The 13,499-nt window shown below is 43.3% G+C and overlaps 1 protein-coding gene across 14 annotated transcripts in view; it reads left to right on the top strand.

Moving 5' to 3' along the window:
• Positions 1-13,499, top strand: part of LPP (LIM domain containing preferred translocation partner in lipoma) — a 338,569-nt gene that overhangs the window by 170,346 nt on the left and 154,724 nt on the right. For all 14 annotated transcript variants that reach the window (XM_061452175.1, XM_061452168.1, XM_061452176.1 and 11 more), the window contains one exon: positions 8,432-8,554. In XM_061452175.1, coding sequence (XP_061308159.1) covers positions 8,432-8,554 — 123 coding nt within the window. The remainder of the gene's footprint in view (positions 1-8,431; positions 8,555-13,499) is intronic.

The following is a 13,499-nucleotide window of genomic DNA, read 5'->3' as shown; positions in this document are numbered from 1 at the left end:
CCCAAAGATGAGTGATTGTAACTCCACCTGGAGAATATTAAACTGCCTTAATGGAAAAATAAGCTGGTTTTATTCTCCCCCTTCTTTCCCCATCTTCCCCATTCAGATTTCAAATAACTTTATGTGCCTCCTTAGTTTATTATTACACTTCTCATCTTGCTGCAGATTTTGCATCTGGTAGCACTTAACACAGACAAGACTCCCAAAGCTTTTGATCAGACATGTTAAGTAAACTATCAGGACCATCAGGTCTGCTGCTCTAGCAGATGTCAGCTCATGGGACTCCTCCTCTTTCTTCATATCCTGACTGTTCCTTATCAAATCCATTCTTTTGCTTTCATGTGCTTGAGGATCATGGTGCCTCTTCCCCGTGTACTAGCTGTTCCACACTGTGAAGATCCTCCAGTCAACTAAATGGCATTTGTCAGTTTGCTCATTTTCAACAGTTTCAAAAGCTCCACTTAGCCAACCTGGACTTCCCTCCATGAGCAAAATGCAGCAGTCAGAAGCATGAAAAAGATGCATGCAGGTTTGAATGTCCAAGGTAAATGTGTCAGTCTGTGATGTGGAGAGCAGGGACCTGGATAAAACACCATCCTGAGGTAGAGCAGATGGGGTTAAGGGGACGAGACAACACAGGCCCTCTGTGTTGGCATGTCCAAGGTAAATGTGTCAGTCTGTGATGTGGGGAGCAGGGACCTGGATAAAATACCATCCTGAGGTAGAGCAGATGGGGTTAAGGGGATGAGACAACACAGGCCCTCTGTGTTGGCATCTCCAATTTCAGGGCACCCCTGAAAGTGGACCCCTGGGCTGAAAATTAATTAATGAGTGCATTAATTATTTTCTGCATCCTCTTTACTCCTGTCACATAATTGCCTTCTGTTGTCCTCAAGTGTGGCAATGGGACAGGGATTGTTGCAAATCTCTTTTGGGCTATTGTTCATGTCCCATCACAGCCACTGAGGTCATCTGCTGCTGACCTTGTACCCAGTGCTTCAGCATAGCATGCCTCGGGCCACGGAGCCTGTTGGCTAAACTTCTGTGACGCAGCTTCATTCTTGTTTCTGCTCACTCAGCTAATATTCAGGGACAAACCCTCTTCTGTGGTCTTGAGAAGACTGAAGAAACCATGGGTGTTCGTGGCAAAAGCTTCTCTCCAGTGTTAGGGGCAGGAGATGTTTGGAAGGGAACACAGTCCTAGGCTCTGCCCTGGCATTATCGCTGCCCATCTACACTGGTGGCATTCAGGCCCCTGAACAGAGCCAAGGTGCTGGTTTTGGGTTTGGGGCTCCTCTCTGGATGTGCAGAGGGCAATGGCTTATTAAACAGAGATGGAACAAGGGCCACTGTTCCACAGGCCAGTGGTCAGCATGGCCATGGCTTGGATCCAAGCCTCTAATTATGTGAAATTGGGGCCATCCTGCAGTGAAATTGCAGCTGGAGCTTGGATGGCTTGGACAGCAGTTTGCTGTCTTCTGGCATGTTTTGTCAGGGCTGTGACAGCACATGCAAAGAATGAAATGTCCGTTAAGGAGCTGAGTTGGTCTGGTGGGTTGCTGTCTTCATCTGGTGGCCAGGAGGAGCTTGGTTGTGTCCCTGAGTCGCAGCACTTCACTCTTACCCTTCTACCTGCTTTCTCTTCCTGGGGCTGGTATCCAATTGACAATGAGCTCCTTGGGATGAGGATCTTTCCAAACCACTGTATGTGAGCAGTGCCTGTCACACTGATCTCTAGGGAAATATAAATCCTTATTGTTATACAGATTCATAACTACAACAAAGTCTTTGCTGTCTTTTATATGTGTCCCAGGAGGCTGAGTGCAATTCAATGTAATTTCTGTTGACTCAGCTAGAAGGAGAGAAGTGGGTTTCCAGTGTTGGTCCAAGCTCTGGCACTAAGGCAACTTGCAGTTACTAACCTGGATAGACTGACATGTACCCACTAGCAGAAGTGACTCCTGAATGGTGCCAGCTGGCAAATAGAAAGCACAAGTGGAGGCTTCATGTAAATGTTTATGGAAAGCCAAATCAGATCACAAATGGTCAGTAGTGAGCTTCCAGAGGAAAATGTAAAAGGAGAAGCACAGGACATTTTTTATTTATTAAGTATCTTGGTGGAGTTTTATTCCACATGTTTCTCCAGATGCTTTTGAAATCCATGTGAATTCATAGCAACCACAGTGTCATGTAGCAGAAGTAGCTCTGCAGCTTTAATAGCATGTTGTGTGATGAAAAACACACCCTTTTTTTATTGTTCTGAGACCGATGCCTTCTAGTTGCATGGTTGGTTGGGTCCTTTTTTGGGGGGAGGAGGGGAGGCTAAGTATTTCTATTATTTGTCCTTTTTATAAGCCTCCTATGCCACAGTGAGTTTATAAATTCGTTATTAAGGTTTTGCAAGATGTCTCCTAGCAGTGCTTAGCAAATAACTTTTCTTCAGCTGCTTGTTCATCTGCCCCAGCTGTCAGCCTATGCAGGTCTTTGCAACACCAGTTGCTTCAGAGATAAGATCAGTTAATCTTTAGGATTCCCAGTGCTATTTTCATTTTCTGTGAGTGGAGAAACTGAATATGGGACTGTGGCTACCCCAGACCTATGCCATGGGTCTATGACCAGGTTGAGCTTGGACCTCAGAAGCACAGTCCCCTTTACCCTGCTGTGTTTCTTGTGGTTTGAAGTGGCACAGCTGCTGGTGTGAACTTCTCTGAGAGAATGTATTTGGCACATTTATTGGCCCTTTTGGGAGCAGTAAGGTAGGCTGGTGTTTAGTAGATTGCTTTCCACCCAATTTAAGTCCTGTTCCAGGTAGGCTCACCTGCTTCCTTACCAGGAGATCTTCAAAAGTGTCCAGAGTTGTAGAAATGTTGCTCAGTTAAATGACAGTGGTGTTTCAGAGACACCAAATGATGCCTTTGAACACTTAAAACTTTTGAAGTGTTTTCCTTTGGTCCTGTTAATATTCAGCAACACAAACCAGGTAAAGCTATTCCGTGCCTGAAAACAGGAAAGGGCAGGGGAAAAAAATAAATCAAAACCTAACTTCCCTTTGGCTTTTATCCTTGATGTCATCAAAAGACTGAAAAGGATATTTCAGGCCTGGCTTCAGCCTGATGGAACAGCAGGGAAGTTCTTTTCTATTAGATCCTTGATACAATAATGTCTGGTGAAATCACTGTGGTTACATCTGCTGAAATCTTCCATCATTTCGGATTTGTTTCAAAAGACTCAATCTTTCTGTTTTTAAAGGGCACAGCTAGTTTTCCAGTCCCTCCTTGGTGCCTGGAACAGTGGTTAGGAATCGGTCAACTTTAGACCCCCCTTGCCCTGAATGCTTCAGTCAGCTCTTGCCTCCATGTGCATGCTTGGTGGGGTAGCCTCTTGGGACTGTTTTAATTTACATTAGGGGATTTGAAAGAAAATGTTTGCACTTGTCTTTAGGCTCAGGGGAGAAATAGACAGAGCAGCTCATCTTCAGGGTGCCTCATTTTCCTGATAGGGGATGCATCTTTTTGCCGCTGTAGTGCCTTTTGGGGTTTTAGACAGCTTTTGTGACCCTGGAAATAATTCATTGGGAAATTTACAGGAAGAGAGATGGGGTGGCAAAGGTGTGTGTCCGAGAAGGATCTTGCCTCTGGCAGTGGCGTTGTTGGAAAAAGGGCAGAGAAAGTGTGTGTGTGTGTGGGGATTAAACACAAACTCCAGCCTGAAGTATATCAAGAGTGAATCACTTCTTTTCTTCTTCCTGGTTAACATTTCTCACAATCTCTTGTTGTATGTACAGTGGATACCATAAAAATCAAACATCTTTCCCTCCTCTTCCCAGCCCACCCCTAGCTAAAACAGAAAATAAGAGCCCCATCCTTCTTTGTCTGTGGCTCTGGCTAAGCCCAGCACCTGAGGCCATGCAGTAGAAAGAGATGCTAACTCACCGTTTGGAAAGCTGTTTCATTTACTCTTCCTGCCTCCTCAGTGCCTACTCGAGGATTTTGACAGCCTGCAGAGCATGGCAGGTGGCTACTGTGGGTGCATCTTTGTCTGTAGTTCAGTCAAATTTACTGGAGGAAAAGACAATAAATTCTTTCAAGGCAAAAGTCCTTATTTACTATATATCTGTTCACAACCCCTGATTTTGCCTAAATTTCCTCTTCCTTGCTTCTGTTACTTTCACCCTTCCTTTCCATGACTGCCTTTGCTGCTTTTCCTCCTTGGATGTAAAAATGCAGACTGTGTTGACTTGTCACAACCCATAGAGAGCTCCCCAAGCACCTCAGGCTCCTAGTAAAAACAATGTACCAGGATCAGAGGGCACTGGAGGCCCCCAGCCCATTTGTTTTGAGTGATTAGCTATGACCTTTCTTAATATCCATGGTGTTCATCTCCATTCTTCCACTTGTGAGTTAGGAGGTTATCAGTGACTTGTGATAGCAGGATGGGCAGAGCAAGCTGATGCTACAAGGAAGGTTGTGTGTCTAGCTGTAGCTCTGCTGTCTTGAACGTGTCTGTACATATCTAACAGCACTGCATTTCCCAGTAATGACAGCTCACGTTCCTGGGAGCTGTCAGAGGATGAGCTGGCCACAATGCTAATGAAATGCGCTCAGCTCAACCTACTTTAGAGAAGACATGAGCAAGGCTAAGGTGGATGGGGAGAAGGTGGATTTTGGTGCTGGAAAGTTGCAGTGTAGTGAGCAAAGTCCTGATTCCCTGAAAGCGTTCAGGAGTTTGGTCATTGTCTTGTGTTAGCAGAAAATATACGCTGGGACTATGGAGTTACTTTTACTCTGCTGTCCATGTAAGTCAGGCAGTTGCTGCTGAAAAGCCACCCTTCATCTTTTCCTGGCACAGCAACGTGATGGGTATCAATACGATTTCCTGTAAAGGCTGAGAGCCAGCCTGGCAGCCCACCTCTCATCTCTCATCCCAGAGGCTAATGACTGTCCCAAGCTGCAGCACTGTATGGCAACAAACAGGGAATGGAGAGAGGGGAAAATGGAGGATAAAAGAGAGGCAGCTGGGTGTGGGTAGGGAAAGGAATTTGGAGCAGGAGCTAGAAAGGACATCTGGGAGCCAGATTCTTCTCTTTGAGCACATTGCAAGGAGCTGGCTTAGGCAAAAGAGAAGCATTTTTATTTCCTCGCTGTGACCTGCAAAATGTGATAAGAGTAGGTGATCTAGGTTGTAGAAAAAGGTGGCATCTAGGGAAATTATTGTGCTTTTCATGACTTCTAGCTTGGTGAGCAATCTTACGTCCTTTCCTAGCCCAGTGAGGCAAACTTTGAGGCCATGCATTGCCGTCTACGCTGCATGTTCTGTAATGATGCCCCTTGAGGTTTTGTGGGGGGACCTGTGGCAATGACTAGTATTGGGTGGCAGGACTAGCAAAATTAAAGCCAGTTTTCATCAGAACAGAGTGGATTGACAGGGCTCAGGAGTGGATTACCATCACAGCTGCTCTGACTGCACACCAGGAATTCAGGAGTGGGCAAACAAGCCAAGCAGTGAAGCTCTCTGCTGTTTTTCTCTCTTTTGTCTCACAGCAGGAACTGAGCCAAGGGATAGGAGTGTAGGTGTTGCAGAAGTTCACGTGTGTGGATAGTCTCTGGCATGTGTAATTTGTTGGACTGGGTTGGCTTATGTTTGCTTTTTGTTGAACTTGCATTGGCCAGGCCAAGGATAGCATCCTTTTTCTTTTTAAACCAGTTTTTCCATATTCTGCTCACTGAAAGGGAGGGAGCACAAGCAACATGTCTGCAACAATGCCATAAATCCAGAGAGAAGTAGAATTAGGAGTTCTTTCTGGTTCTGATGTTTGTATCTGTGAGGTCATGAGCTTAACCAGTCTGTGTTCTTCAGAGCAGAGCCATGCCTGTGCGAACCTGTTGTGCCTTGGGACCTGGTGCTTGGGGTTTGTTCCAGAGCAATATCATAAAATTTTTATAGCAATGTCATGATGAAGAGCATGAGAAGAGAAGTAGCTTCACCCTCTTGCTAAAGTTAGCTTTGCAAATTTTACTCTTGTTTCTATGTGCAACAAATCCCTTGGTTAGATCTGGAGCAATGTGGGGAGAAAAAGATTTGTGGAGATGAGGAAGAGAGAGCAAGCAGAAACCTGTCTTTGTGAGGATTACCTTTTATTAAATGTACTTAAAGTCCAGTCAAAAAAGCCCTTACACACATTAGTAGTGTTATTCGTTGGACTGTCATACTGCCTTGTGCTCCAGCATTTGTAGAACTGGACTCTTAATCTATGTTGATTATGTTTTAATTGAATAACTAAATCTTTTACAGAATGCAGAAGCAATAGAGATGTTTCCATGCTATTTTATTTTTCCAGGCTTCCAAAGGACATTTAACTTTTACAATCTTACAACTTGTTCTGCAGCATTTGCTAGTCAGCTGTTGCATAATTGTTCTGGGGAATGAGAACCAGGGAATAATATGGCCCAGAAATGCTAAGAGGCAGAAATGAAATTGGCTGATCTTCTCATCTGCCACTATCCCTACTCTCCAGGATCAGAATGCTGAACAGGCCATGTGCGGACTCTGGTTCTATTTGTGGGCCTGCCTTTGACTTGATGTATCACCTCAAATGTTAGGGCCTTGGGTGCCCTTCGCATCTCCCACCCTTCTCCAGGCTGGCTTTTGGCTGCTTGTCTTAAAAATTCTCTGAAGTGGAGCAATCTTAGGTTTTGTGTCTTGGAAGCCTGTGGCTGCTGTGTAATTATAGGCCGGAAACTGGAAGGTGAAGAAGAACCAAGAAAGAGCCATGAACTGCACTAATAGTGGAAAGGAAACTGTAATCTTGCAGATTAAAAAATCCAGGTGACTACAGCTATCCAGGAATAATGGTCTGGGATAATTCCTGTGAAAAGTATTTCTTTTTTTGAGCAACAGCTTGGATGGAAAATCTTGGCTCTATAATAAAAATAGGCAAGAAGTTGAGTTTGTAAGTAGTTTCTAACCTGACTCTCAGCCTTTTAAGTGATGTGTTCTTGCATAAAGCACATTGGAGCTTCCACTTTCTTGTTAGTCAAGACAAATTTATTGTAATGCAATAAGATTTAGTAATCATTAGGAACTAATGAATGCCTCAGCACGTATAAGCTTGGCAGATCAGAGCCTGCTTGCTTTGCATAGTCGGTCTCTCTTTGACCAGCCTGCCATTTATGTGTTGGATTGATGACTGGGGAGTTCGTAAAACAGATAATGATTGAATGGTTCTGAAATGAAATTTAAATAAAAACTATGTGTGAACTAGTGAGACAAAGGAGAAGGTAAATTTTTGGCTTGGAAAATAGAAGTAACTTGGTTGAGAGTGAAGGCAAACAGAGCTGGGTTGTTTCTGTGGAGGTGCTATTATGGTCTGAACAGGCTTTCCAGCTGAAGTTAGGTGAGCTGTTAGGTAAATCTTTAGTGTTTTTGCTATTGTAGCAGTCAAGCTGTGAATGAGATCTTCTGCACTAAACTCTGTGGTTGCATGTATACCAGAGAGACTCTGTCTAGGGAATTTGCAGGTAAGTCAGAAATGGAAGGACAAAAGAAAAATTACTCAGGATTAGAAAAGACTTCCAGTGTGTAGTATTTCACTTGTCTCAAGAACTTTGGTTTTCCCTTCCAAGAGAGCATCCCTATCTTGAGCACAAGTGGGGCTGTGCTGTTTTGAAAACAGAAAGAAAGCAAGATGTTTTGAATCAGAAAGGGTCCTGCCTGTATGTTCATACTTGTTCTGGGCATGGGCTTTCCTGACTAATAGCCTTTTTCACAAGGACCTTATTTATGTTACTTTGTGATTGCTTATCACAAATCATGCCACTCACCTTGAATCTGCTAGAAATGAATTGAACTTTTTCATTCCTCCTTGGAGGAGCTCATTTTTTAGATGAAAATTGTGAAGAAGTTTTGAATCATGCAGGTACAGCCACCACAAATTGATATGAAATAATAATAGGTGCAGTTGGCCAGGTGCTGGCCACTGTGGCTTGCAGCTCTGCTGTTTTTGCTTTGCCTGGGATGGCGACATGGCAGAAGAGAGGCTCTCAGAATCCTGGTGCTTCAGGTCTGTCCCCATCTTTGGCTGCCCAGCCAGGCATCTTTCTAAAATACATCTTCTCCATCTGTGGGAGTGGAGACTGTCCTGCCTCTTCACCTTGGCAGCAGATTGCACACTGAGTTGCATAATCCTCCAAGTCAATTTAACACAATAGGACCATTGTGGGAATAACATTAAGAAAAAACCCAAAGTAGCCTAAATCCTTGTTAGATTGAGGCTAGCTGCTGGTTCTGGGGGACAGCTACAACATTTCAGCATGTTTCTCCCTGCAACCCAAGAGTTATTGCTGGGCATGGTAGAAGCTCTATTAGGACAATACGAAACCAAGTGGCAGGCCAAGCTGTTTAAAATAACTGGAACTCTGCTTTCTTCTTTCAGGTGAATCCTGGTGGCAAGACACTTGAGGAGAGGCGGTCCAGTTTAGATGCAGAAATCGACTCTCTAACGAGCATCCTGGCTGACCTAGAGAGCAGCTCTCCTTACAAACCTCGGACTCAACAGGTTAGTGGCACATTGCATAAACAGAGAGTGGGAAAGTGGCCAGCATTGACTGCTGGAGTCAATTTGTTAACCGCTTGGTATTTGCTGCAAACAGGCATGCCAGTTCCTCGTGATAGCATCCAGATGTGGCTGTCAATGGAGAGAAGGGCGCAGTCACTCTGAAGGGGGCACTGGCTCAAAAGCTGCCATACCTCTGAGTGAAGGGCCTCTGATCCTGATTGCTAGATTGCCAAAATACTTGCAAAAAATGGTATTTCATTTGCCTTGACTTTCCACCAACAATAGCTTGTGAATTAAAACCTGCTCTGTTCACAAGTACTGTTCGGCTTTTTTTCCCTTGTTGTTTTTCTGTTTTGTTAACTTTTTATGTGTCACACTGCCAGAAAGACCCAGATATCCATGTCTCAAGCTGTTTTCTTTTGTTTTTGTCATCTAATCAGTGGCGATGAAGTGGCTTGGATTGTAGCTCAGCTGTCAGGGTGGCTGTAGCCCAGCAAGGCAGACTGGAATTCGCACTTACTCTGCTGTGTCTAGACAAGGACTGCAGGGGTGACAGCAGCTCAGCTAGTTTTTGTCACTCATCTAGGTAGTGCTTAAGTGGAGCTATTTAAGTTCTGGTGAGATGTGATCTATTTATCAGAGGAAGTATGACACCCCAGTGGCACTTTAAAAAGGGCGGTTCTTGAGATCTTGTAAAATCATCCCAGATGTACTTGTGCCCAGTTGTACCCTGCCTTTGCTTCCTAATCTCAGGACTGGCCTAATTTCTTACTTGTGTATGGGTATGTAGGTATGTGTGCAGCTATATGTTATGTTGTGTTTGTCTTACCGATGTCAGCCCTGAATAAAATCTCAGAAATCAAAAGTACCAAAGGGTAGCTGAGTGATGCGGTCACACCCATTACCAAAACAGGCCTTCTCTTTGGTTAGTGGTTTTTTTTGGTTCTTTTTGTTGTTGCATTTCTTTTAAGCACTTGAGAACCAGTACCTTTGGAACAGAACTAAAGTAGCTTTTAGTTTGTTTAGATTTGCTCTGTTTAAGCGTGTGAGCTTAGCAAAAGCAGAGTTAAATCATATTTGTGCACTTTTGAAAGCATCCATCTGCACACAGAGGCTCTGGCATGGTGACCTGTGTGGTTTCCATCCCTTCTGCGGGGACCTCCTGATAAACTCTTCTTTTATCCTAGCAGCATGTGCACAGTTCTTGCATAAACTTACAGACTTGTCCTTGAAGAACAGTCTGATCTGGGTCAGCCAGTCAAAAAGAGCAACAGTGTAAACCAGATACAATTTAGTCCTTTTCCCAGTGGGTTTTTGTTGTGATAAATGAGACAGTTGTAACAGTGATAGTGCTCAGGCACAATGTCAAATAACCCATGTTCATTCTGTTTGCGTGGGCCAGACACATAAGAATGCATACTGTTACTGAGAAAGACTTTATTGTGTCAAAACACTGGAAGAGATTTTTACTTACCGTTCTCCTTGTCAATGCCGGAGGTCAGCTCCAGCATGTAACTTCTGTAACCTTCTGTAACCACTTTGCTGAGCGTTTGCAGTTTGAGGACAGTACTGCTGACAGTCTCCTGGTGCTTCTTCCTTTGGGATCAGATATTCTGTGAATAGGTTGTTTTTCTTAACTTTTATTCTGTACCTGTAACATTAAAAAAAAAAAAAATCATAGCGTTCAAATAGTTCTGCAGGTGTGCTTCATTTTCTGGAGGATTGGAAGGCATATACCGAGTTTTGGACTTGATCTGACTGTTTAAGTTCATCAGCCTTGAAGATGATGTGTGCTGCTCAGCGCACATGCTTGTTCCCATGGCTTCTTGCCCACAGTTTAGGTGGGGGTACTGAAGACTTGTCCTCCTACCCAGGAGTGATGCTGCTGCTCCTTGGTGCATCACAATCACTGTGTGCGATCCAGTGGGCAGAAGAAGCTGAATTTCATTTCTGAGATTTTCTACTAAAATCCCTACTTTCTTTGTTCAGTTTATCAGACTTTTCAGGATTTATGGGTTAATGTAATGATGTCCTGTGAGAAGTACAGCTACAGCAACTTCTAAGTATAGCTGTTAGAGAAAGAAAATGCTGGAGTTGAATGTATCATCTGCTGTAATTAAAGACTACTCAAGTCCTTGAAAGGTTGAACTAGAATGTAAAGCTTTGATATTTTCCTTTGTTTGATATGTACTAAGTATTAAAACTGGTGAGTCATTTGATAGTCTTATAGTAGGCTAATAGATTAGGCTGCAAATTGTGAGGTACTTACTCAGAACATCAGCATGTTTATTGGATTACACCTTAGATGACCTTCCCAAATTTATCAGGATAATGGCTGCAGGTAGGAAAATAGAGTTATGAGTTGTTTTCAGAGAAGATGTTTCCAGTTGTGCTTATGCAGTTAAAGCATTATAATAATTTTATAGGTATACCTTGCCCTTGGGGGTACTCCTATTCTGCAATAAGAAAAATTTTATGTTAGGTTTCTTTTTTGTATATTATCTTCACGATACTTTTAAAGCAATATAAACTAAACTGTAACATAGTCCTCTTTCACTGAAGTAGGAGTGATAGCAGGATAATGGCAAGCAGTTTATCTAACATACCCTACACACTGGCATAAACTCACAGGGAAGAAAGCTCTTTTGATCCTTGGTATGAGTTCAGGATTGCAATGAGACACACTGCACCACGAGGTGCCTCTGAAGCACAGAGATTTGTACCCTCTGCAGAAGGTTTGAAAAGAATAATTCTCAGACTGGGTGTGCCAGTGTCAACCCCAGACAATTCTCCTTGGCCAGCAGACCTGCTGTTGAGGACATGGATGAGTATGAATCTCTGCACCATCCATGCATTGCTTACCCTGGCATCACTCTGGTAATATATTTTTATGTGCCAGGCAGGTGACAAGGACATTGTAATGAAGTAAAAATGACTGCCATTAATAGAGGGAAAGGAGAGAGAGTTTTGACACCTGTGGTCAGCAGCACCCTCCTTGCACTCAGTGGTTCTGCCTAATTCAAGTCAGCTGAGCTGGAAAATGAAGGTAGAGATAGCATCAAAGTCCTGCTGGCTGCTTCCCATTGCCTGGGCAGAGGTGGTAGGAAGCTGTCCTGCAGAGCTGTTTCCCTCTCCTCTAAAGTGATGAGTTTGAAAAGCATTTTTGCAGCATAGATCCTTTATGAAGGAGAACAGATCTTTTCTCCTCATAGCGGCAGGTTTGATGGGAGGAGGTCCTTCTGGGAATGTGGTACCCCAATATGAGTCAACCACAGTGTTGCTGAACCTCAAAGTGAAAATTCTCTCGGGCTTCATTCCTGGTTAGTTTTTGTCTCTGTCTTGGGGCAGTTGTTGAGAGTACCCTGAGCAGACATTTTCTAGGCATTGGTAGTTTACTTCATATTCACTATCAGCAATATGTGGGTCAGAAGCAGCTTTCAATCACCATCACCTCAACCCTGGGCTGAGCCCATGACTTGCAAGTGAAAGTCTCTTTGACTAAATCATAGGAGAAGTCACAAGTGATTAAGATGCTAGGTGTTTTTCTTTCAAAATTGCACCGATCAGAAAGAGCAGAAAATTACAAAACTAAGTCATCTTTTACTGCAACACAACAGCATCTAAGGGTGCTTTCTGTCATGTGAGGTGATGTAGGGGAGACTGAATTAAAGAAATTCAGCAGTAGCTGAAGGTTTAGAAAATACCAAACATTACCTGATCTTGAACTCATTGGAAAGTTCAGAGGAAGAGAACCCACTATGCCTTTCACTAATAAAAGGAGACCGTATAGACAAGGCATTTAGATGCATAATTTCCATGGATGGGAGCAGGGTGAACTCCGACTAGGGGAGCTGGTGAATGCTGTGGTCATCTGGCTCCTCTGTTAAGGGGTATTTTCCTAAATTTGTACCCATTCTGCTTAAATCCTTGCTTAAGAAATGTGTGCAGCAAGGCCTTAAGCCCATGAGATAAATGTTTGCACCTTTTTGAAAAACAAGAAAACTTTGTGACTCTGGAGAGGGGGCTTCCAGCAGAGGCTGTGAAAATGAAATACTGGAAATAGCAGCATACAAAAACTCAGGTTTTTTTTTTTCACTGCAGATTGTCTGTTCAGTAAAAGAGGACTTTGTGGGAGGTGTACCAGGACTTTGTGGGAAGTGTACAAGATACACCTGGTCCAAGGGTAATTGGTCTTTTTTTTAAAAGCAAATAGTGGGTGGCCCAAATTTATGGAGTATTTAAGAAGCAAAAAGCCCATGATTTGATGGTCAAGATCAAATCTGCTTGGGTACAGCTCTCAGAGGCAGCTTGATCCAGAGGGGACTGGCTGGGCTGGGCTGGCACACGGGAGACCTGTTTCATTCCCAGCTACCACCACTTTGCTAAACGACCTTGAATGTAGCATTTCTACTCTGCTTCCTCTCAAAATCTCTTCTGTCCTTGTAGCTTGGCAACCTCTTCAGTGTGATTTGCCACTTACTACCCATGTATGGCATCTAGGAACTTGGAATCTTGGTCTGGATTGAAGGCCTTTAGGTAACGTGGTTGTACAGATAATGAAAAAGAGAAATAAATTTTATCTTTTATCTAACAGGTGGGGAAAATGAAGGCAAAGTTAGGTGAGGTATCTAGGGATTCACACTTATGTTCCTGCCTCTGTATCATTACCCCCAGTACTAGACATCTGCTACTATGCAACACTCTCAGCCTAAGTCAGCAATATTTTCAAGGAAAAGAAGCTCATTCTCACTGTGAGCTGCAGAACAATAAAGGAGTAAAGAAAATTAAATTTTAAAAAGTGATACATTTTCATTAAATTCCAAACATACTGGGAAGTAATGTCTTCTAGTGACTGGAATTTAAAAAGGATTTAAATGTTTGACAGTGTTGGTTGTTATTCCATCACTTCTTTTGACAACCATTTGGGGATAACAAAAGCAGTGAA

The sequence above is a fragment of the Pezoporus flaviventris genome, unplaced genomic scaffold (assembly GCF_033815535.1).
Source record: "Pezoporus flaviventris isolate CSIRO_AGI_PZ_B2104156 unplaced genomic scaffold, CSIRO_AGI_Pfla_v1 ptg000013l, whole genome shotgun sequence".
NCBI classification, from domain to species: Eukaryota; Metazoa; Chordata; class Aves; order Psittaciformes; family Psittacidae; genus Pezoporus; species Pezoporus flaviventris.
The sequence above is the reverse complement of the archived record's forward strand: the minus strand, read 5'-3'. Positions and strand labels throughout refer to the sequence as shown.